This window comes from Vespula pensylvanica, chromosome 6, assembly GCF_014466175.1.
Source record: "Vespula pensylvanica isolate Volc-1 chromosome 6, ASM1446617v1, whole genome shotgun sequence".
NCBI classification, from domain to species: Eukaryota; Metazoa; Arthropoda; class Insecta; order Hymenoptera; family Vespidae; genus Vespula; species Vespula pensylvanica.
This window is the reverse complement of record NC_057690.1, coordinates 2,194,105-2,219,205: the sequence shown is the minus strand read 5'-3', so window position 1 is coordinate 2,219,205 and position 25,101 is coordinate 2,194,105. Positions and strand designations below refer to the sequence as shown.

The 25,101-nt window shown below is 32.6% G+C and overlaps 6 protein-coding genes across 8 annotated transcripts in view; 2 read left to right on the top strand and 4 right to left on the bottom strand.

Annotated features, from left to right (window-relative positions):
* Positions 1–1,457: 1,457 nt before the first annotated feature.
* On the bottom strand, positions 1,458–13,972 carry LOC122629942 (paired box pox-meso protein-like). Of its 2 annotated transcripts, none has more exons than XM_043813887.1 (3): positions 13,452–13,972; positions 4,090–4,800; positions 1,458–3,426 (listed from the first exon to the last, which is right to left on the bottom strand). In XM_043813887.1, exons 1-3 carry the CDS (start codon positions 13,468–13,470, stop codon positions 2,597–2,599), a joined length of 1,560 nt encoding a protein of 519 aa, XP_043669822.1. In that variant the 5' UTR covers positions 13,471–13,972; the 3' UTR covers positions 1,458–2,596. The 2 variants fall into 2 exon arrangements, with proteins under 2 accessions (XP_043669822.1, XP_043669821.1); XM_043813886.1 differs by lacking the exon at positions 13,452–13,972 and adding an exon at positions 11,746–13,379.
* Positions 13,973–15,451: 1,479 nt separating this feature from the next.
* Positions 15,452–16,887, top strand: LOC122630157 (snRNA-activating protein complex subunit 3). The gene is made up of 6 exons (XM_043814340.1): positions 15,452–15,648; positions 15,742–15,820; positions 16,008–16,289; positions 16,346–16,587; positions 16,672–16,829; positions 16,874–16,887. Exons 1-6 carry the CDS (start codon positions 15,452–15,454, stop codon positions 16,885–16,887), a joined length of 972 nt encoding a protein of 323 aa, XP_043670275.1.
* Positions 16,888–17,089: 202 nt separating this feature from the next.
* On the bottom strand, positions 17,090–20,345 carry LOC122629937 (protein O-mannosyl-transferase TMTC4-like). Of its 2 annotated transcripts, none has more exons than XM_043813879.1 (11): positions 20,111–20,345; positions 19,771–19,996; positions 19,505–19,688; positions 19,257–19,436; positions 18,729–19,189; positions 18,256–18,639; positions 18,069–18,176; positions 17,824–17,965; positions 17,611–17,725; positions 17,354–17,536; positions 17,090–17,249 (listed from the first exon to the last, which is right to left on the bottom strand). In XM_043813879.1, exons 1-11 carry the CDS (start codon positions 20,139–20,141, stop codon positions 17,113–17,115), a joined length of 2,151 nt encoding a protein of 716 aa, XP_043669814.1. In that variant the 5' UTR covers positions 20,142–20,345; the 3' UTR covers positions 17,090–17,112. The 2 variants fall into 2 exon arrangements, with proteins under 2 accessions (XP_043669814.1, XP_043669815.1); XM_043813880.1 differs by having other exon boundaries at positions 17,091–17,249; positions 19,771–19,935.
* Positions 20,346–20,418: 73 nt separating this feature from the next.
* LOC122629945 (ribosome biogenesis protein NOP53) lies at positions 20,419–22,903 on the top strand. The gene is made up of 4 exons (XM_043813892.1): positions 20,419–21,275; positions 21,343–21,884; positions 21,988–22,056; positions 22,709–22,903. Exons 1-3 carry the CDS (start codon positions 20,511–20,513, stop codon positions 22,052–22,054), a joined length of 1,374 nt encoding a protein of 457 aa, XP_043669827.1. The 5' UTR covers positions 20,419–20,510; the 3' UTR covers positions 22,055–22,056; positions 22,709–22,903.
* On the bottom strand, positions 22,222–25,051 carry LOC122629954 (uncharacterized protein PFB0145c-like). Its single transcript, XM_043813906.1, is given in 9 exon segments — positions 22,222–22,250; positions 22,287–22,548; positions 22,620–22,773; positions 22,895–23,007; positions 23,106–23,475; positions 23,542–23,721; positions 23,791–23,970; positions 23,973–24,311; positions 24,386–25,051. Coding segments are annotated over 8 exon segments (1,659 nt in total). The 5' UTR covers positions 24,553–25,051; the 3' UTR covers positions 22,222–22,250; positions 22,287–22,392.
* LOC122629950 (WD repeat domain-containing protein 83) overlaps positions 25,048–25,101 on the bottom strand; it is a 2,148-nt gene continuing 2,094 nt past the window's right edge. Inside the window, exon 5 of the mRNA XM_043813901.1 lies at positions 25,048–25,060. The gene's annotated coding sequence lies outside the window, so the exon portion shown is untranslated. The remainder of the gene's footprint in view (positions 25,061–25,101) is intronic.

Genomic DNA, 25,101 nt, shown 5'->3' with positions numbered 1-25,101 from the left:
GCTGGTATTAAAAAAAAATTTTCTTATTTCTCTGTTTTCGAGAACTTTCATTCTAATTATAAATTAAAGGTTCGCTGAACGCTCGTCACCGCAAGAGAAGGAGACAGAGAGAAACTTCTTAGTTTCGCCAATTTATATTAGCTGCATTTCCATCATGGCGCAGCTCCTAATCGAGCGAAACGCGTTCACGGTGGCGTTGTACCGTAGGAAGAAACATCACGAGGAGAAGATATTGCCCCTGTATTTTAAGGATCCTATAGGGAAGACGAACGAGCGTAGGTACTTTATCGCGCTTTCGCGATAGCTATTAAGTATTTCTTATTCGTTAAATATCTAGAAAAATTAACATGTAACTTATGTTATCAGTTTTTTCCACTCGCCCCCGCTCTGCCTTCTTTCTTTCGACGATTGTACGACAAGTTTAAAACTCGCGCCAGACAATCAAAATGGCTGCCGTGGATCGAATGAAAATTTGTTCTCATTCACATTTTGATAAGAAATAATGAGAACGAGAGGGGAAAGCTGACACCCTTCGATGGTGGTTTCTGAAGAACGCGCTGTAATAACGAGTTTCCACTTCAATCGTGCTCCTGTCGCTCCTTTTAAACTAGTATAATAGAATACCCGTGGGCGGAGTAGGAATGAACGTTCGAATTTCAAAGGGACGGCTTCCAAACGCCGTAACGACTGGCCTTCGTTATATTATGTGTGTCTAAATGTCCAAAAAAGAAAAGAAACATAACGTATACATAGAAACGACTCTACCAAGGACCCCCCTTTTACGCGGAAGCGTCTTTTGCTTCTACGCTTTTATGTTCAATCTCTGTAAAAAATTATGGATTCATTTTACAAAGGAGATTGCGCGGCCAATTTAAATATTGTTCTATTAATATTCTATTATTGGTATGGTCTCTCTCTCTCTCTCTCTCTCTCTCTCTCTCTCTCTCTCTTTCTTTTTATTGACACTCGATGCGATAAAAAGAAATTATATATTAATTGTAATTGTTTAGGATTTAATAACAATTCCTTTTCATTCGCAGAAAGATACATCATATTTACTTACCTGCTTAGAGAGATGAACCGTGATTGGCTACTCTGTTTGCGGCCTTCCAAGTTAGGACCGCCGAGAGTGGGTGTTCAACATCGTCGAAGAGGTGGGATTTCACGCTCGATCGCTTCTGATTGGACGAAGTAGGAGCGTCTGCTTTTATAATCTTTATACGAAGGGTTAACTCCTTTTCGTCGGCTCGTAGAGTTACAGAATTATTACGCGTTAAATTCTATGCATGGCGTATTTCTTCCTCGAAATATCCAAATTTGCTTTTTACGATTATATGACGTATATGCGTTCATAGGTATATACATACGTACGTACGTACGTACAAAGAGGATAAAACGATATATATATATGTATATATACATATATATTTAAATCGAACAAAAGAGACACGAAGCTCTTCGTAATAATTAAACATCATATATTTATTAAAATAACACGTTATATCGCGTACTGATTTTTGGTATTAATCATCAACTCAAACATGTTGAATACTGGTAATACGTGTGTTAAGTACGCACGACGTGATATGATTGGTCGTAAAAGACACGAAGTTAATACTTTCTCAAAGATCGTTGTTTTATCTATAGATACGTTTCTAAACTAAACGAGAAGAAACGTGTAATTAAGTGTAATTATGATATAAAGGCACGTTAGGTTCTCTTTACTAAAAAAAAACCAATTCATTCATCATCAATTCATTTTGATTTCAAACGTATTACCCTTTTTTGGCACCAATTAAGAAATGATGTATTATGTTTAAACACGATTTCTTTTCTTACCTTTTCAATAAGTATACATATTTGTAATATGTATATAAATAGAGTCTCGTATGTACGACAATTATCTCTTAACGTTTGTTAGAAACAAATATTAAAGATCTTGTATAACGAGCAATCACATAACGTACCGGCCATTGAATTTCACAGAAATTTTGTCAACGGCTACCAATGATATAGTACGATAAAAATGATGTGACGTAGGTTTTTTTTCAAAAATAATCCATGGACAAAAAAGATTCTCCATTTGTAATGACAAATAACCAACCGACACTTTCACCGGATCACGTATAATATTTTTTTCGAAAATCTTCATCGTCATCGTAGCTACCATTTGGAATAATAAAAAAATTGATCTGCGATATCATAGTTTTTCATAGTCTCCTTCGCATATCTACGTGTAAATATTTAGTGCACTTCACTGAAATATCACTTCGTTCGTCTACGCAAACACGTATCTATCTACTTAATAATCATTTCATTGGTAATTTTCGATAGAAAGTTAGAACGCGAAACGCGTAGTAAAGAAAAATAGAGAATGAAAGAAAGAGATGCCTAGAAATAGTCTTTGGTATTTAGGATATTGGCGATTAGAGTACCTACTTTCAAATTGGGTTTGTCGATTACGTATCATCGAATCGAATCTACGAAAGGCACTGTTTCTTTCTACAAAGTCTTTTTCAATTCACACAGCTGATTTGAGTTGAATAACGATCATTGAATAACGATGAACACATACCGAGAAAATGTCTATCGACCGTTAATTACACGGGCTGGCAGGTTGACTACTCGATAGTTGCATCATTATTGGTTGAACCGAAAGAACCGGCGAGAGAACGGGCGAGCCGGCCGCGAGCGGTCTCACGCTATCTGGATGATGATGATGATGATGATGATGGTGATAGAGCGCGGAAGCATAATACTGCTGTTGTTGATGATGATGGTGATGATAATGATGATGATGATGATGAGCTTGATAAGGGAGACTTTGGTACCCACTTGGTGTCGTTTCTCTGTTATTATTGCCGAGACTATCGCAACTGGCATTACTACTACCGTTATTGCTGTCGTCGTTATTATTATTATTACTGTTATTGTTGCTGTTATTGCTCCCTGAGGTACTGTCGTTATTCTGCCGATGATGCAATTGATCGTGTTGCTGTTGCTGTTGCTGCTGCTGCTGCTGATGATGATGATGACGGTGGGAAAGATCGTGGTAGCTAATGTTGTTGTTGGTGATGTGACTGTTATTGTTATTGTTGAGAAGGAAGCTCGTGCAAGCGGGTGAATCAGGCAAGGAGAAGGTGGTACTTGGTGTGCCATTCGCAGTGACGCCAATCGATAAAATATCCTGGACAGTGTGAGGACTCGGCCATTGAAGAATACCAGCTGTTGCTGCTGCAGCTGCCGCGACCGCCATTGTTGCTGTCGTCGTTGTCGTCGTCGTCGTAGTTGTCGTGACTGTTGTTACTGTTGTTGATAGTGCCGTCAGTGTTGCGGTTGTTGCTGCTATCGCTTGGATCTCACCACTGGTGTATATCAAGGATGCTGACGATGACGTGGACAGCTTGATCGCCGTTGACGTACCAACTGGAAACGCAGCGGTACCAAATTGGTAGGAGGTTCGTTTCGTATATGTATAGGCCGCGCTTCTATCAGGACGGAAGAAAGAGGTGAGACTGTTGCCTGACATCCCGCGAGCTCACTGCTAGAACTGAATGTATACTACAGGTTTGCGATGGACGCATGTCGCTTCATTCGTTCGCTCACGTTGTAATTTAATGGTGAACTCTTCTTCGAACTTTCTTTTAGAATGATTTGATTCCTTCTAAAAAATGTTATTTACACTTTTAAAGAACGTACAAATACTTTTAAAGCCACCGTAGATATCTATCGTCTATGTCTACATTATATTATATTCATCATATTAATTGATCAAACGTCGACAAAATTCATTTCTAATCCGTGTAAATCTCTATTTAATCTCTATTAAGTAGGTATCAACTCTTAATTTAGAGCTCTTATTTAAAATTGATAAATCGACGAGATGTGTGCTTACGAAATTATTAATATCTCTACTTTCCTGTGCAATTAATCACTAATGTTCGGATTAGACTAATCTGCTAACTACTTAGTCAAATACCCACTTGATCAAGCAGTTAATAAGAGCTCAGAATATTCTTCAAATAGATGTATCCCGACAGGCGATAATGGAGGCTCTCACGAAAAAAAAAATCGTAGCGGTATACCGACCTTGATGATGATGATGATGATGATGGGTTGGCGAGGGCGTCGGATGATATGGTGCTGGTGGATACGGAACAGGACACAGTGCTGCACCAGCGGCAGCCGCTGCGGCTGCATAAAGATGATGATGATGATGGGCTGGATGATGCGGATGATGATGCATCGTCGTACTAGCCCCAACCTTATTCCGTAGTATCCTTGATATGCTCGAAACCGATGGCACGTTGTACTTGTCGCAGACACCGTCGGACAGCAGACGGTCTCTTATCTCCCAAGCGAATATACCAGGGTCCTTAAGTTTAAGTTGTTTTATATATTGCACGACTTTTGGTGTGGTGACACGTGGTTTGCTTCCACCGATCGCACCAGGCAATATACTTCCAGTTTCATGGTAACGTGCGAGTATTTTACTGACGCATCCATGGCTGACTCGGAGTTGTCGCGAAATGTCGCAGGGTCTGATACCCAATTGAGCTAACTCGACTATTCTCAAACGTACTGCGTTCGGTAGTGGTCTGCCATTCACAAACACTCCACCCAATTGGTTCACTTCGCCGTATTGTTGTTGCTGTTGCTGTTGTTGCTGCTGTTGCTGCTGCTGCTGTTGCTGTTGTTGTTGTTGTTGTTGTTGTTGTTGCTGATGCGGATGATGATGTTGATGCTGATGTTGATGCTGATGCTGCTGTTGCTGCTGAGTGCCGATCTCGCCAGCGCTTTCTGTGAATACATAAGAAAGACAATTTCTTGTGTGTCCTTTGTGAATATTGGTTTAAGTTTTATTGTATTTAACGTGTTACCTAGGAATATATATATATATATATATATATATATATATATATAATGTATAATAAAGTAAAATAGACGTTATTCTTCCGATTGACTTTTTAAGTTTCATTCAAAAAGAGAAAATAATGAATGCTTCTTGTTCGTTAAATGATATACACTCGTTTCCTTTACACTTATCAACGGTTCTATTCATGACGAGAGCCGACTTTAATGTGGATTTCTTTCGATTGTCTCGATAACTAAGCGAATTAATTTCTAGAAAGAAAATTCAAGACGCATCAGCGGACTCGGCAAGGATAGTCACTTTTTGCGTCACATAAACATGAATCGTGTCCCGAAAGTTATTAGTCTTTTAACGTATACTCAAGGGAAAATAATATTTGAATAAGAAAATGTTCTTACAATAAGTCAAGGCAATCGTAAAGAAATAAAAATGATCTTTTTTCTTCTCTCTCTCTCTCTCTCTCTCTTTTTTTTTTTTTGAGAACTAAAAGATATCAATGAACACATCAAATACATCGTTAAAGTAGGAATCTAATTTCGTCTCTAATTCTCTCCTTTTTCCCAAGATCTTTCTAATCTCATTCGTCCCGTTATCTGAACGTTCCGAGATCGATAAGAATGACAATAAATAACAGCGATAATGATACATACATGCATTCTTATCCGTCGTATTAGGTATATCTACCTTCTGCCACGATTACTCGTTTTAATGAGATGCAGATGTACAACGTTTGGCAATGAGGTAACTCAAGACCGTGCGAGACTCGCGTTAGTCCGTATCGTCTTACCGTAAAGCTTAATTAGCAAACGGTTACTCCACGGACAGGGAATCGTCCCTAGTCGCATTCCAAATCCACCGAAATTCTATTTCTCCTGATTAACCGAACGTATAGCGATCTTTCGAGCAGGAACGACAGGAAGCTCTATCTTTAAACCAGAAAATCTTCACATTTTCTTTTTCTCTCCTTCTCTCTCTCTCTCTCTCTCTCTCTCTCTCTCTCTCTCTCTTTCTCTCTCTTAGACATACATTCCAATTACGTCGAAAACAAGTGACACATGTTCTCCCGATTTTCCACATAAGTATATTCTGTTCACGTAGAATGTACGAATTTATAAACCCAACATCAGCCCCCTCCCCAGTTCCAATAGTACCTCAAAGTCAATTCAAATTATATCTTCATTTTTGAAATTCGTTTGACATTTCATCGTTCAAATTGAAAACTCGATAAACATTCTGATGAATCGAATTTCATTGTTATCTCATCTATGAACTTTTTTTGAAATCAATTTTATAAAAGACAATATATATATATATATATTTATATATATATATATTTATATATAGGTATATGTATATGTAGAAATATATTATGTTATTTTGTTAATAAACGTCAGTACTAAAGGAGAGAGAATGGGTAACATACGTACGTACGTGTATTTTATGTAGACATTTATTTCTATACCTACGTCTATTTTACGTTGACTTGCTCTTTCTGTGACCGCCATGTTTATTTGCTCTCCCATATGTAAGTACTTACTTAGGTACTACTTGTTCCATACGAGAACATTTCTCTTATATCTTTCGATTTTGTAAAAAACATTTTTCTTTTTTTTTCTTTCGTACCTTCTTGAATATTTTTCAAAATCCAATCAATTTCATTTTTTTTTACATATACATGTATATATATATATATATCTATATTAGGAAATATAAGGCGACTTTGGGTAAGCTCTCGAAGAGGATACGATAAATAAGAAAAGGTCGACGTAAAGGGAACCCTTTTGGGTGCCTCCTCTTATTCCTGGAAGAAGAGTTTCGTCGGAGGACGGAGCTCTCGAAGCCGCCGAGGGTCAGAGGGTAGGGTTGGGTAGAGTTCAGTGAGAGAAGGAGGGGTTAGGGAGGGGTGAGAGAAGGTTGGGGAGACCGTTTTTGCGCGTCAACTGCATCGTCATTTTTTTCTCCATCTCTTTTGGCCCTCGCCTTTTAATGACGATCCTGAATCTCCGTAAAGCAACGCACGGTACATTAAACGCGCTGAGTGATTCCCCTCTACCGTCGGGATGCTACTGGACCGTATTCCTCTTTCTCTCTCTCTCTCTTTTTCTCTATTTTTTTCTCTCTTCTTACTTCTTCTGTACGAGACCATTCGCGTCGACCCGATTGTCTCGACGTTGATTCGCTCAAATTTCTAGACGTCCAATGTCATCGTTCAACTCATTCGATAATTTCAATTTATTATCTAATATTTTAGTGACGAGTGTAAGATTTTTTAATCGATGATCTGTCTCGACATATCTGTTTTATAATTTAAAAAATGATTGATCTTAATTTAGAGAACATATTGCTATATACCTAAGTTATTTCAATTATTATAGAAAATAAGTATTTGTTATTAATTGATATTGGATAAATTACTCTATTGGATACTTATTATTTATTATAAAACATATTACCTACTCTTTATAAATTGATTGATTATATAAATAGTATTCCATTATTGTTGCACGTGTGTAAACGTGCGTCGTTTTTTATTTTATTTAAGATAAAGTGCTAAAAGAAAAAAAGAAGAGAAAATTGAAAAACGGGACGTATTGTCGTTAAAAGCCGTCTCGCATCTCTTCCTTCATCTCGATAAGCGTTTACGCACACACTGACGAGAGTTAAGCCGTGGCCTTCTTAAGTCAAATGTACATGTATTACACGAGTGTAAAATGACTACACGCGTCGGAGCCTTTGAGCACGACCATTCATCACCGCTCACCAGAAAAAGTCTAATAATATTACGCGATCGTCTGTGTTTATATGCGTGTATGCGTGTATTTGTTAGTGTAGTGGGCGTGCGGATGCGACGATTTCTATCCCGTGAAAACACGCATACGTGTATTCGTCTGTGTATTCGTGCAAAATAAGTCTAACTCGCGTTTCCGTAGAACGCATTCGGATGATGCGCCCACTCGATCTTCTACGACGAATTTGTTCAGGTACATCCGTTATCTCGAGCATAGTTTATCGACTTTGAATTTTATCTTCCTACTGAATAAAACGCATGGGGAAGTATATTTTGCGTTTAATTATCGTCTATTTGTCGTAATCATTAATCATCTATTCGAATGTATATACTTCTTATTAAATTATACATGTGTATAATATATTAAGAAAAGAATGAAAAATAAATGCTAATGCATAGTAAAGTATATTTTATGTAGATACATTAATTCTATATCATATATTTTTTTTCTTTTTTATATATAATTTACTTAATTATTATTTTATATATATATATATATCTCTATTTATTAAATTATACGATATTATACAATATGTATAATAATATGCGATCGCTAGGATACAGTTGATCTGAAACGGCGTTCTCTCGATATAACTCAAAAAAGTACTCAAAATTGGATAAAAGGAAAATTTATTAAGATGGAGGAGAGAGCAGGAGAGAGAAAGTGAAAGATAGAAAAAGAGAGAGGAACCATAGGCGTAGGTAGAAGAGTGTAAATGCGGAGAGTGTAGGAGAAATGGGCGGGCACGATCTCACGTGATGGATGTCAGTGTCACCCGTTGAACATATGTCCCCGCTTATATGGATGCTCGAAACGCGGCCGGTGTTTGTCTACCATCTAACTCGCTAATTATCGAGCCCGGCTTGCCCCTTTGTCGGTATATCTTAGCTTTTATAGAAACGAATCTTTGATTTTGTTTTCACGATAATTCGTTCGCACGTGTCGTTGATTAGTTCGCGCATCTCTAATCGCGTTTAACATTTTTCTTTCATTTTCGCATAACTTTCTTATATTCGCTGATAATTAAAACAATTTTTGTTTAAATCACCGACGTTTCTCGATGAATGTCGCTCGATTTATAATCTCCTCGTTCGCGATTAAACGATGAGAAATATAAAACTTAGGGGGAAATTAAAAAATCCATATATGACGTGTGTTATATTCTCATATTTTGATGGTGTCAATTTCAAACGCCAATTCATCTATCGTTTATGTATGCGAGTGTTCAAAATAGCACTTGTCAAGTCTCATCGCGTAAAATTCATTATTCCGAAAGATCTCATATATTGGGAGCCGGCCAAATCGCTGCGTTTTTACTGTGATATTCTTGACAATGATACAAAAGACATTTTCGATTGACGATACATATAGGACTTTCTTTAGAATGTGTTTTATCTATTACCAGATAGGATATTAAAAATGACAAAAATCATGTAACAGATATCGATCTAGAAGAAAACAATAATTACAATAGACAAATTGAAAATTTGTCTTTACATGTAAATGACAGGTAGAAGAGAAAGTGATTTGAATACATTAGTATCGACTATATTTAAGAAAGCATTTTATTTATTCCTTCCTCCTTTCTATTTTCTATCTTCGTCTCCCGTTTCTATAACCCTCCCTGCGCACCTAAAATATATCCGTGCAAAATATATCCCGCATGTACGTTGGATTGGTGTATTCGTGTGCACGCGTGTTGGTAGCGAGCTCGCATCTGGGATACGCGATGACAGTGGTACCGAAATATATTCGATCGAGGAACAAAAAACTTTCGTGCCCCCGACGAAACTTATTCCTTTTTCCTCGGCAGTCAAAGTGGGAGCGCGCGTTTCACGTTTCGGCAAAGAATCCTTGCGGTTCGATCCGCGGTACGAGTTTATCTTTTATGACGAGTCAACGAATTCCGTCGTTGCCTACATCAAATTTTCAGATAATTTCAAACTTCATTTATCAAGATTTAGATATACGTTTTAATATTCTATCGAAATTTTATTACACTCAGCTACCATTGGTATAACAAAATTATGTCAATTATATATTACTTATGTACTACTTCGTCTGAATTATACCAGCTACCATTTCTTTTTCTGTGTTAACGATTTTTGTTTTGTTAGACTCATGATTACTCTTCCTTTTATCATGGGTTTCATTTAACCGAGCAAATGAAAATTGTCTTCTTAGACTGAGACTCGTCTATTGCTCATGAGTCATCTTATTATTTCACTATAATAAATCTTTAGAATGCAACATTAAGAAGCTCGTTCTCTTATGGCAAGTAGCCAATCGTTGTTCCCTTGCGAGAAGTCACGAGACGTCTGTGCAAAATTTCATTGGTAATCCAAGCGAAGGAGCAATATAACGGGCACGTCGATGATTGAACGAAGGAGTCTCTTGACGAATGACATGATGATAGTTCGGTACGTTGCGCGTTTAATAGGACGTGAGAAGTACGGATAATTCATAAATATCGCGTGATGTCGCATTCGTTAGTTATTTCTCATATTTGCGTGGTATCATGACCATCCGAACAATTCGTTTCGTCTCTCTTTTTACTATGGAAGATTTATCTAAGACTTTGTATTCGACGTTATATGATAAGCCGTTAGAAACGGATAGTTTAAATAATTCCTTAATTTGATAAGAAAAAAGAAACAAAACAAAATAAATCTCTTACGAATAGGAATTAGAAAGCTAACAGATTTACAAGAAATATTTGGACTACATCGATATAATAGTATACATACATATTACAGTAGCAGAAAAGAACGTAGCAGTCAGAAATGGATTCCAAAGTTAAAACCTGAGAATTCTTCGGGAGCCAACAGAAATATTTGCGGAGTCCTTTGTCAACGGGATTTCGACCATTGCCTGAGCGCACTTTAAAAGCCACATTCCTTGTTTAACCGACACAAATATTACTAATTGAACGTTAATAAATCTGTAAACATGTTCTGGTCCCACTATGGAAAGGACTCATCGAGTTCACCTGGATATCTACTTTGTCCTCGTGAATTTCTCTTTAAATTGGAAAACGTTCGTCCCAAATGGAAGAACAAAAGGAGGGACAATACTTAATACTATAATGACGAGAGAAAGAGATGGAAAGGATAGAAATAATCTTTTACGATCTTTTCCAATTTTTTCCAATATTTTTTGAAAGAAATTTGAAAGACAGAAACAAAGAAAAACAGAGAGAAAGAGAGAGAAAGAGAGGGAGAAAGAGAGAAAGTTTAATTTCTTATCATTGCAAGACACGAATAGATAAATAGGTGAATGAACGACTAGACTATAGAACCTAAGTGATAAATCCAAAGGTGAAGATAACGCAATACTGTACAATAATTTATAAAATAATAGGTTATAAAATTTTAATGATGAGCTTCTTTCGACTAAAATTTTGTAGTTCTTCTCGGATGAATATCTCGACGAGTCCCTTTTGAATATTCGAATCCTCTATCTTGGCCGTACGTTTCCAATATATCAGACTACGTATCGAGGTCTTGAACTATAGTCGCGACTGCACGTATGTGGATGTATTGGTGTCAATGACTTCGAAGATTCTTAACGTCACAGAGGAAAAAGCGGAGGCCGATAATGATAATACTTTTAAAGCGTTCATCATCTCAAGACCCAATGTATGTATTATTTAGCAGAATCGTTTTAATATTGTAATCGTCGATCTCTCTTATTAATTCCCGATGTTACCAAGCCGATTATGCGTGACGAATAATTTTATATAATTATTATCTGTAGATAAATAAATCTAACAGAAAACAATTTTAATGGACGATGGACTTCTCAACACATTTTGCCAGTTAGTATTATTAATAAAATTATGCGGGTAAAGTTACATAATGTCTCTCTGTCTCTTACTCTCTTTCTCTCCCTCTCTTTCTCTCTCCTTCTCTCTATTTTTTCTTTCTTTCTTTTCTTCTCTCTCATTGAATTGACACGTTACACTCGACGTATCAAAATGTTCAAATTAACGTATCACACTTTCCTACACGTAGGTACATATATTATATTATGTTCCGCAATATAACGCGTAATTATTAAAGAACGATTCTCTGGTTCACTTACTACTCGTATTTCGTTCTCGTTCAACGACGACCGATGAGCTTAAAAAAGACTGAAAGCAAGCGATAAGGAGTTGGCAGGGCATCCGGGACCCACAAGGTCAGAGGTTGCCAGAGAAATGAGTACAGCAGGCGTACTTTCTATGAATGGACTAAATCACATTCTCTCACGTATCTCTATGGTATTATCATTATCGATGCATATACGAGTTTATACGATGTATTTAACGCCCTAATTTGCCTAACAAGAAAGTCAACGTCATGCTAGGTAAGTAAAGGTAATGACAATAATTAAAAAAACGACGATAATATTATAATCTAACGGATTAACGTAATTATCATCCATGTTTAATTAATTTCCATTCAACAAAAAATAAATCAATTTTATTTTAAATATAGATAGGTACGTAATAAGTAACTTAACGATTATCGCGCACTATGATTTTCTTTGTGCGAAAATACGAAACGCCTAAGAAAAATACACATACGAATACAATGATAATGCATACGCAATATAAGATTTCCTTTTCTCACATTTATATTATAATCTATTAGAAGATGTGTGCGAGTGGCGCCAAAGCGAGTCATAACATTGTGTCGCGCTGCTTTTAGTTTCTAAGGGAAATAGGTCGAAGTTAATTGAAACTCACGCCTGGTTGTTTCTTAGGATCGATTGTCTCTCTTACTCTCTCTCTCTCTCTCTCTCTCTCTCTCTCTCTCTTTTTTCAAATGCGATTTATGAGTAAGTACCTATGTGGCTCGGTTTGAAGTGTCAAAAAAAATTGAAAATATTCACGTTGATCGATATCCATAGAACGAAAGATAAAATAAGACTTTTCAAAATTCCATTTTTAACAAGGAATCCCATTTTTTCTAAAATATTCTTCTCGTCGTTATTATCGTAAAACTTTATTGACAGTTATATAAAAAAAATATAAAGCAAACGACGTTAGAAAAAAATAATCTACACGTTCGGTCTACGAGTCCTACTTATACACATACGTGAATATTCAAATGTCAGAGAAGAAAATCTATTTTCATTTCAAACATCTCGAAAAGGTAATAAATTTTGGAATTACTGTTTCGACGAAAGTCTTACAAAAGGTAATACGATACTCTCCTTCCGTCGAGTGCAACGATCCATTCAATCGTATATCGTGTTTTCAATGATACTTCGACGTTTCTTCACGATCTTTAACGTTTTCAAAGAGTCTCAAACAAATAAATTGATTAAATAAACAAGTTGATATATATCATGATATCAGTCAGTAAAGTAACGTGATCAATTATAAATTTATTATCAAGGGACCGTCGCGAACTAACGAATATTTAAAGTAACGATATTTTTCATAGATATTCTCCGATCAAAGTAAAACAATTTCCATTGGACTAGTTTATAAAGATATCCCGTTTGTTTATGAGATATAAAACAGGCGACGACGGTTACATTTTTTCTCATTGTCTCGCATATTTTAAACGGGACTATCACAATATTCTCTCCCTTTCATATTATAAATATGCATGTAGTAAAATAAACGTATCCACGTAAATAATATAATCCACGTCAGAACATTACAAACAGAAACACGCATGATTAAGATAAAAAAAATAAATAAACAAACAAACAAACAAACAAATAAATAAATAAATAACAAAGAATAAACGAGAACCATCAAAAAATCGATCGAGTTATATCGATTGTAAGCTCACCTAGGACGATCGGATCCATCGATACGCGCGAGAGAGAAGGCCAGGTTTGCGTCCGTCGGCTACATAAAATATTCTAAGATCGATCGATCGATCCACGATCTCTTTCTCTCTTTTTCTCTTTCTCTCTTTCTCTCTTTCTATAACTCTTTATAACTCTTTTTACCAACAGGTAAAAAAGTTCGTCACGAGAATCGAATTTCTGTACCTTTCGTTCACATAAAAATTTGTTAGCGGGAAAGCGGGAAAGTACACATATGCACCAACACCGTGCGAATGGAAACGCACACGCGACCGGCGCGTCAACGCGTTACGTAGAATTTTCGCGCGCGGAAGCGTGGCGCAACGCGTGGCGCAACTTGAAATGGCGCAATGCCGGGCCACGCACTGAACACCACGTCTATCAACGTTCCGTTTCTTTCTTTCTATTGTCTATATTTTTTGTTTACATGTGTGTATGAACGCGAAGTTTTAAGAAATATGTGTGCGCGTGCGTGTGTGTGTGTGTGTGTGTGTATGATATATGTATAAGAAAGAGAGGAAAAAAGAAAGAAAAGAGAGAGAGAGAGAGAGAGAGAGAGAGAGAGAGAGAGAGAGAGAAAGAAAGAGACAGATAGATCAAATAGAAAATAATGAACCGCGAAGCAATGATGCGCGGTTCGGCCTTCACAGCCTCACACTGACTGCCCCGACAGATTTACCAGAGCAGAAATAAGAAATCTTCTCTCGACTCTCTCTCCTTTTGCCGCTTAGTCGTGGCGAAGGCAGGCCGAGCACGCCGATACGGCCCCGAATTATTTTCTCTCTCTCACTCACACGCGCACGAACACATCTCTCTCATCCTATCGAGATGCGTTCGTGCGCGCTTCGTCAAGCGTGCGATATGCTCGACCGTGAAGGTCCCGCGAGAGAGTGAAGAGAGTGGCCACGCTTAAGGGGCGTGGCCAAACTCGCCACGCTCGCCGAACTCGCACGGACCATTGGCGAGTGCAGTACGCCGTGAGCGCCTGTGGTTGACGCCTCTTCATTGTCCGTTCCTACCCTAGTATTTCTCTCTCTTTCTTTCTCTTTCAATCGTCCTCTCTCTCTCTCTCTCTCTCTCTCTCTCTCTATCTGTCTGTCTGTCTCTCTCTCTCTCTCTCTCTCTCTTCTTTCTCTTTCCTTGTCTCTTTAGTCTGACTACATACACTACTCGAAAGTTACCCTACTTACTTATTCATTCTCTCTCTTCCTAATCGTTTTCCACCCTCTATGCTCTAAAAGATAATTTCTTCCTTTTTCTTTATATCATTCATAACGAGTTCTTCGTAAGGTAATTTTTTTTTTTTTTCTATTTTTCTTTCCATGTTCAATGTTTTGTTTTTCTTTTCAATGGGATATTTAAAAAATTTTGATAGATGTTATCGCGTTTAGATTTCTTTTTGATATTGTTTTCACTTTGTCAATTTTTGAATTTCAATCGATCGTGACAATTGTAAAAAATGATACTCTTGATTGACTTATTTCACTTAGGTTAGTATGTAACGATTAATATTCGATCAAAATTTTGTTCAGATTTCATTAAGAAATAATGAATTACATTCAATTATTTTATTTTAAGAAGTAAAATTTATAAATAGATTTAAATTCATAAAAGTTCATTTATGTCGTCAGAAAATGCGCCTGTTTATTTTGGAATACGTACGGTACTGAGGACATTAACGAATCAGATGTTTTCGCGCTAATATACTCTGATACGTATGCGCAGTATTTCTGCGACGAATGAGTTGAATGGGTTTGTCGTTTATAGTTCGCAATAAAATTCAGCGAAGTAATAATTTGTGTATCGGAATAAAAGTGGCAAATATCCTATGTAATTGCATACGTTATCATTAACATGTTTTCTATATAAGATTACAACTTCGATATAATACTTGTTCTGATATTTTTAATATGACATAGCAAATTTAATGATCATGACTGTTTCATATTTATAAATAATCATTATTACAATTTAAAAAAAAATGGATTCAGTATATGGACATTATAATCAGAACGCTTCAGAAAAAATTAATATAAAGGAATATTTTTCAAGATATTCCAATATTATTAAGCCTTGTTATCTTAGTTGTTTGGCTTCAACAACCGATCAATCTATTCTTAAAATAATGAAAAATGATTTAGGAAATGAGGAAATGGATTTGTTGTCAGAATACTGCAGGTATTCTTTTTTTCTTGTATAGACTCATATATGTCTATATATATATATATATTGTATAATTATTTGGATAATAATACCTTTATATATTTTAAGCGAAGAAAATTTAACTATACCCGGAGAGATTCCTAGATTGAAAGAAAATCTACCAATAAAAAATAAAGACTTACGTAAAGTATCTATGATCAAAGAAGATATTAATTTAGAAACGATTCGGCAGTTGAAAAAGAGAAAAGAAACAAAGGATCAATATCATTTCAAATTTACTAGCGAATTATTTATTGTATGTTGATTATTGCTACCTATATAGCTATAAGGTAATTCTTATATCTATTTAATTATATTGAAATTAATATTTACAGAAGTATGGAAAAATCAATAAATACAATGAAAGCACGATTGATCTTGCTGTACCGTACGAAGATATTTTCATTGATATTAGAATATATGAACCTTTTATGCATTCATCGAATCATATGAAAAGTAACTACAGAAAGGCAAGACCTACCTTGAAATATGTGATAACAATGTTAGGGAAACAGACGCTTGCTGAATTGCGCGATAAAATAAAATGCTTATCCGATTTATCAATTCCAGTAGAAACCAGTGATAATCCTAATCAATCATTTCAACCATTGGCAAAAGTAAATTTTTCTCTTTCCAGTGTTTGAAATTTGTTCCTAATATAGTCTTTTTTTAGGATGTGTACAAATCAGGCTTCTTTTATATAGAAGATACATTTTACAACGACTTTAGAGATCCAGCAAATATAGATTATAGCGAAGTAATAGTAGAATGGGCAAAGATAAAACAATTAGGACCATTTCATACTGATTCTATGGAAAAAGTTACAATAGATTCTCTTTCTGTAAGATTTGGTTATCCATGGGTATATCAGCATCAAGGCTTTTGTGAACATCTCATTATATTCAGTGATGCAAGGTATATTTTTTTTATTTGAAAATCATATATATTATAAAATTTTCTCTTCTTAATTATTTTAATTCAAACTTAATTTTTATCTAGATTGGTACAACCTTATGACGAATTACATATATCTGCATATCCAAGAATACAAAGAATCAGACCCCAAAGAGCTAACTACTGCTTCATGTGCGGAATTCTGCCTGTTAGATGGATTACAACGGATCACGATAGAGTACCTCATAATCCTTGCTTTTTTTGTGAAAATTGTTTTAAGTCATATAATTACATTGGTGGTAAAAAGATAGGAAATTTTAAAGCATATCGCTATCCCTGTGATTCTACCCTCGTAGGAGAAGAGGAAGAGGAAGAGAAAGAGGAAGAGGGAGAGGGAGAAAAAGAAAAAGAAAAAGAAAAAGGAAAAGAAACAGAAAAAGAGAAAGGAAAAGAAAAAGAAGATATTACATAAATATTAATATAATTCTAACAATTTCGAATATAAATATATTGACAACGATGTATAAAAAATATACAAAAATAAAATTATTTTACTGATCGTTTTAATGATTGCAATTTTTTTAAATTTTCTTTTGCACTACGCGAATGTGGGTTGAACGCCAATGCTTTTTTATACATATATTCTGCTTCACTGACTTTATTCCAACGATGATACAATACACCTACAAAGATACATAATTTAGTAGATTTTATGGATATTAATACATAATATGTACTATGAACTATAGTATTATTAAATATATACAAGATAGGAAAAAAAAAATACCTAAGTTTGTATAGAACATAGGATCTGTTGGATTCCTTGATATTGCTTGTTTAAAATATGTCTCTGCTTCTGAAAATCTACCTACTTTACCTAATATATTAGCAATGTTAAAATATATTGATGCATAATCAGGAATATATTTTAAAGCTTCATTCGCAATTTTCAATGCTTGTTCTGACATACCTATGAATGCAATATAAATCATCAAATTTATTATAATTTATAATTAACTATATAAAAAAATTTAATTCCCATACCTAAATCATCTAACAATATTACCATATTTGTCCATGCTCTTCTATGAGTTACTTTTAATTTTGTTGCATTTGTCCAAGCTGTTAATGCTTTCTGATATTGTTTTTGTTCTAAATACTACAATAACAAATATTACAAGTATTTACTTTAACAATTATTATTTTAATGTATATATGTAAATACAATTTCTTAAAAAATGATGTTGTTCTTTTTACCAAAACACCTAAATTATAATAGCAATCGGGATACTTGGGCTTTTGAGACAGTGCAGTTAAGTAACTCCTTTCAGATTCTTCATATCTTTTAAGTGCAGATAAAACTATACCATAATTCATCCATGCTGTTGCAAAATCTTTCCTATAATTGTTTAATATAGTTAGTATGTAATTATGATAAAAAAAAAAATGAATGTATTATTTTTAACAGTATACTTAAAAAAAAAGGTCCCATAAAACCTTACTGTAATGTAACAGCTTGTTTAAATAGATTTTCAGCAGCATCATATTTTCCTTCGTCCTTAAGTAAATTGGCAAGATTATTCATTGCTTGAGCATATTTTGGATTTAAGCTATATAAAAAAAATCAATACATAATATAGTACTAAATTATTATTTTCATCAAATATGCTGCTCGAATAAAAAACTTACTGTAAGGCTTCTCTATATTCTAATTTTGCTAAATTAAGATTTCCTGCATCAGCTGCATTTTTTGCAATATTGTAATGAACTTTTGCATTAAGTGGGCAAACATTTAACGCAGATCTAAAAAGAGATTCTTCAGATCTCCATTGATCACTTCTAATCCATGAACGCATAAAAAAAATAAGACACAAAAACGTGTAAAATAATATTAGTAAATTTCTTAGAGATGTGCCTGTCAAAAGCTTTTGTAATCCAATAATTACTAAGAGACAATATCCTGCAGAAGGAATATATAATGTTCTCTCTGCTAATACAAAGCCAACGGTAAAAAAGATATTACTAGCAGGTAAAAAAGGTATAATTAGAAGTGCCAATCCTACAATTGTATATCTGCAACACATTATAATTTGATTACAGTATGATTTAATCTATTTAATTTAATATAATCTAAAAAAGTAAGATTTAATAAAAATTGATACCTTAGAAATCTATCTCCATGAGTTGAAAAAATATGAATGACAATTGCACCCAAGAATATCCAAAAAAGAATAATAAAAAATATTCTTTTATCATATCCAGTAATTAAAGGTATACAACCCATTGACCAGTCAAAACATAACCACTCTGGACAAATTAACAACCACATATTTATACTATAAATATAACTGTAATTGAGAATGCGAAGGAAACAATTATCCAAAAATGATGCAGGATTGTCTACAGGTTGAAACTTCGGTGTTGAAAATTCCATAACAGTAAATCTTAGTGATAACAATATTATTGCACTTAAACAAAGTACAAACATTCGGATAAAAAATGCACGATTTAATTTCATAGCTATTATTGAGTTTATATGAGAATTTTTACTTATTAGTAATTTCAATACATCATTTGGTAAGAATCCATTTATAATGACTAGATCATACACAGCACAAATTCCCTGTAATATATATAATCATAATAACAAAAAAAAGTACGTAAAGACATAAAATCATTTTCATACTTACAATTGCAGTAATTCCAGTTTCTTTACAAAGCATTGCTATCAAAATACTTATGATACATCCAATTATATTACACCATTTGCCAATAGAATAATTTGCAATAATGCATTGATTATACATTATAAGTGATAGCCATGTAAATAATACACATAATAATTCTGCTCTACCTACAACTCCTGAAATCTTAATTTATAATTGCAATAAATATTATCTAAATTTAATGGTATATCTATTTCTATGAAATAACTTACTGCTTCTGTATGTACTGGATGTATTGCAAATAATACTGTGGCATAAAATGCTATATTTTGTTCTTTGTTATTTAAGAGAATATTGAACACATACAGAGTTAATAGACAAACAATTATATGCAAAATTATATTTACAATATGAAAATCTTGAGAATTTAAATAACCTCTGATCCAGTATTGCATTCTGTAAGAAATAAAAAAAATAACAAATTTGAGCATTCTATTAATATCAATACTTTTTATAGCGTTTAAAATTAATTGTTTACCGGAATGTTAAAATTGTAAGTGGACGATAAGATTTATGACTACCCTTGTGAGATAATTTTGTACCCCAAAAATCATTCTTAAATATTTCCCAAATTGGTGTTTTTTGAATATCATCATTATTAACTATAGCTTCTGCATCATCAAATACAAATGCACCATCGTAACTATTTGCATAACATAATGATAAAATAATAATTATTAAAAGAGCTATTGGTAATGGAACAGCTGAAATATTAAATAACAATATTTATTTAAAAAAACAACCATAAGATAGAAGAACATAATTCTTATTAAATGTACTATAATTACGATTACTTATAATAATTACTATTATTTTACCTGGAAACTCTGTATTAATTTTAATTGCCATATTAAGGATAATTGTATAAATTACATATTAAGAACATCTTATATATGTTTCAAGTAGTTAAAAACATGCGACTTCATTAAAATTAACAAATTGTTAATACTATAAGTAACAATATATTTATGTTACTATACATCTTTTTACCGGTATTACAACAATATATACAATGTACTTAAAATTTATAAAAAAGAGAAACAAATCAACAAAACATACGTTGATACGCGTTGTATTGCTATACCGAATTTTTTATATCGTTTTAGTCGTCAGAGAGCGCTAGTAGTAAAAAAAGAAAGAGAGGGAAGACATTACGGTTAATTCTAATCTAGTTGTAATACGTTTTTCCGCACGTGGTCGTGTAAGAGATTTGTCGAAATGATTGAAGTTAAAACTAAAAAACGTAAAGTTTCCAAAAAAACGAAAAAGTCTTGGAGAAAACATGTAGATACGACAGATGTTGACAAATTTTTAGAGAATGAAAGATTAGAAGAGAGATTAGGAATACCATTTTCTGAACGATCAGATACAGACTTATTTACTATTGACAAGGATGCTGCAACAAAAGAAATTACGTTTAATGATAAAAAACAGCGTAGACTCGCTTTGAAAGATACAGAGCCAAAGTGCTTCAGTATATTAAAACCACATACTTTAGTTCCTGATCCAATTGTTAAGAGAAATCGTGTAAGAACGCGTGAAGAGCGTAAACATCCTATCTTACTTCGTAAAGAAATTCAAAGAAAATCAAAGGGTATCTTGAAATTGAAAGAAAAGTTAGCATTAAAAAATAAAGCTCTCGCAGATTTGAAAAGGGCTAACAGACCTAGAAGAGGTGATTTCAAAGAAGATATATGGGATAAAAAAAATACTTCTTTACCGGAAATTGATACAGAATGGATGACTTCTGATACTGTTAGACATACTCTTACACATATGGGTGTAAAAAAAAGAAAATTACCAACATCCTTACATAAAAAACCATCGGTCTTACCAGCTATAGAAGCTCCACATCCTGGTACATCATATAATCCATCTTATAACGATCATCAGGATTTGTTAAATGGAATAGCGAAGAAAGAATTAGAATTAATGAAGGAAGAAGCTCATTTAAATAGAGTTACTACAAAAATGTTTAAGAAGGTAATTTGTATGACTTTACAAATTTTGTAATCAATTTTTTTTAATACCTTCTTTTTATTCTTATTAGGTTTCACTTGACGAGAAACATAAAAATACATTAAAGGAATTGACCGAGGGTTTACCAATAAAAGAAGATAAACTAGAACAGTCTGATAATAATGATAATGACGACGATGACGACGACGATGATACTGATATGGATCATAACATTACATCTATCAATCCACCAGTAAAAAATAAAAAGAAAACATTAGTAGCAAGACGTAAACAAAAAGAACAAAAAATATTAGCACATAAATTAGCACAAGCAAAATTAGAAAAAAGGAAAGTATCAGATATATACAAATTAAAATTACTACAAAAACAAATAGATGCAAAAGAAAAGAAAGAAAAAGTTTTACAAGAAAAAAGACATGAACAAAAGAAATTAAAATCTGTAGAAACAAAGACATTGAGTAAAGTTAAATTTGAGCCTGTTGAACCTTCCTTTACATTGGCAGAAGAATTAACTGGTAATTTAAGAAATGTAACTCGTATTGGTAATTTATTAAAAGATCGTTATAAATCATTGCAACAAAGGAATATTGTTGCACCAGCAAACATTGTTCTGTAAGTATTATATTTCTCATAACTATTTATATAGGATTAACAACATAGATTTTGATTTATATTGTCTTATTTAAATCAATAAAAATATATTAAATTTTTGTAGGAAACGAACCAAGGCTAAAGTGAAGAGATATATTAAATCAGATCATAAAATAAATCAAAAGGAATGAAGGTAAGATGTATTTATATTTGAATATAAATAGTGATGATTATAAATGTATATATTAAAAATTAAAAATTAATTATTTTATATTAAACTTGTATAATATTTTATTATAACATATCATTAAATTCTCTCATATAAAAATAAATTCTTATATTCACATTATGATTATTGATATTATAAAAAAACGTTTAAACTTCATTATATATATATATATATATATATATATATATATATATATATATATATATAACTTTCCAAGCAGTGATTTCAATATAAATTTATTTTATCATGTATTTATATGATAATATATATTTTATATTAAATCTCTATTATTTTCAGTCATTAAAATTCATCATTGTCAATTTCTGTCGCTTCAAATTCTTCAGAAATTGAATCCTCTACACTTGAATATTTAGATTCAATAAATTCTTTATCTGATGGTTCCTCAAACACAGCTAAACTTTTATCTTCTATAAAATCTTTTTTTGGTTCTTTTTCCTATATTAGTCATTATTCATGTATTTATTAAAAAATCTATGAATATTTCTTATCTATAAAATAAATCTTACTAGTTGTTCTTCTATACTAAAAACTTCTGAGGTGATAGGTAGAATTATCTCCTTTTCTATTATCTCAACTGGTTCTCTTAACTCAACAGGTGTCGGGTCAAATCCAAGATCTCCATAAAAATACACATTACTTGATTGCGGTATAGATTCCATCCTTTATATTTATATTTATTATGTTTAAAATGAATATTTTATGCAATGTGATAGTGACTGAATTATACACATACACACATATAATTATACATTCTAGTAAGTTAATTCATTGAAGTACTTACGATGTAATTGTAATATTTGACATATAGGCTTGACCTTCTGTGATAATATTTTGTAAATGTAGCAACAAACATTTTTTATCCATTTGTGCAAACTTAGAGTCACTATCTTTCATCTACACAAATATTACATTTTGTTGAAAATTATAATTAATTGTCCACATCGAATAATTCTGTTTTCATTATCTTTCAATATTTTTTTAACTTATTATACCTGTAGTGCGCATATTACAGCATATTTAACATCATAAAGTGTTTCCCTACATTTTTTAATTTTACATTGTATCCTTTTCCGTATATAATTTGAGGTAGTAATTTCTATTCTCTCTCTGTACAACATTATTTCCAATTGTTTCATACGTGCCTCAGAAATATTCATTTGTTCTTCTACATGATCTTTATTAACCAAATCTTTCTGTAGATTTTGACTTAAAAGGTTGAAATTAATTAAACGTCTTTCTGTATCTGCATGCACTTCTTTTAAGGATTTCAAAAGATAATTTTGAATTTTAGAAATTTTTATATTATATCTGGTGCCTAAATAATTAAATTTATGTTTTTGAAGAAGCTCTTTCTTTATAGATCTAAAAAATAAATTAAGAACATTTATAAAAAAAACAATAATTAATAATACAAAATAATATCCTTACTTGGAGTTTGCAAATACTTCTTTTTCAGTAAGACTTTCATTCATAATTTCGGTTAAATAATTATTCAATATAATATTTTCTCTCATAAGTTTATGTATAGGTTCTTGTATACACTTAGAAACTTCCATTTGAAAAATTCCAGCTGAGTCAAGGAGACGATTATACATATCCTCTTTGAGCCTATGTTAATATTAGTATCAATCTCTTAATTAGATAATAAATTCATATAACTGTATAATCAATATATACTTTTCTCTATCAGATTTAAATTTCATTTGAATTTGTTGTATTTCTTGTTCTACTTTTTCTTCCTCCTGCTGCATAAAATTATTTTTATTTTTTAATTTTTCTTGAAGAACTGATTGTGACCTTCTATAGTCTTCCAACGCATTTATCTTTGCATCTAATAATGTATTCTAAAGTTCTATATATTGTTGCTTCAGTATTCGTATTTGTGTAAAGAAATATAAAAAATAGAAAAATATTGAAAATAATTACTTAATGGTTTAATTAATGATATTAATTCTAAACGTTTCCTTGCATATTGATCATTTAAAGAATTTACTTTGTCAATATGTGCAATTTTGTTATTTACTATTGACTCCTCTAGAACATTTAGTGTATTCTTATTTTCTTCTAATTTTGATACTTCGTTAGATAAATATTGTGTTAATTCAGTAATTTCCTTTGCAGTTTCTGCATCTGTTGAAATTAGAAGTAACGTTGTCTCTTCGCAATTATTTATAAGTTCGTTATTTCGTTCTTGTAACCTAACAAATGTTCACATTTATATATCATAACGTACAAACATCTATTTTAATATTACGATGAATTAATGCTTTACCTCTGAATTCTATTATTTATTTCATTAATTTTTAAATCGTAGAAAGCTTTTTGCATATTAATAATTACAGGTCCTTCTACTTTTTCATTTTTATCATTTTTGAGATCAGGAGATTGCAATCGTTCTGGTAAATTTATATTGCCTTTATATTTTTCAAGATCAACCATTTTTACTATGATCGTGTATTACTATTTACTATAATTTTTTAATATAAATTTTTGTTCAAGTAATAAATATGATAAATTTAATTCCAATATTTAACTTTGGAAATAATTTATTATTTGTACAATATAAACAATATAATAATTAAGGTTGTTTACCACCTTTGGCACATAGCGTATATGACTTCAGCGATAGGTATGGACAAAAAATGAACTAAAAGTACAATTGAGAAATTACTATGTTTTCATATGTGTAATAAAAATAGTAATACATCTGACAAAAATACAAATCTATATTCAAAATAATACTTCTCTGTACTACGACGTAATACATCGTACTACGAATACATTGTACATTGTATAAATAATTATTAAATCATCGATTCTATAAGATGATTAAATGTAGCAATATAGAAAGAGAGTATCTCGATGTATCATGCTCAGAGTACGAAACAAAATTGACGCATGCTTAATCTATTGTTGTTCCTTGTTTAGATTGAGCGATCGACGAAGGCTGAAAGAAAATTATTATATGTGTAACGCGTCTTAAGAGCT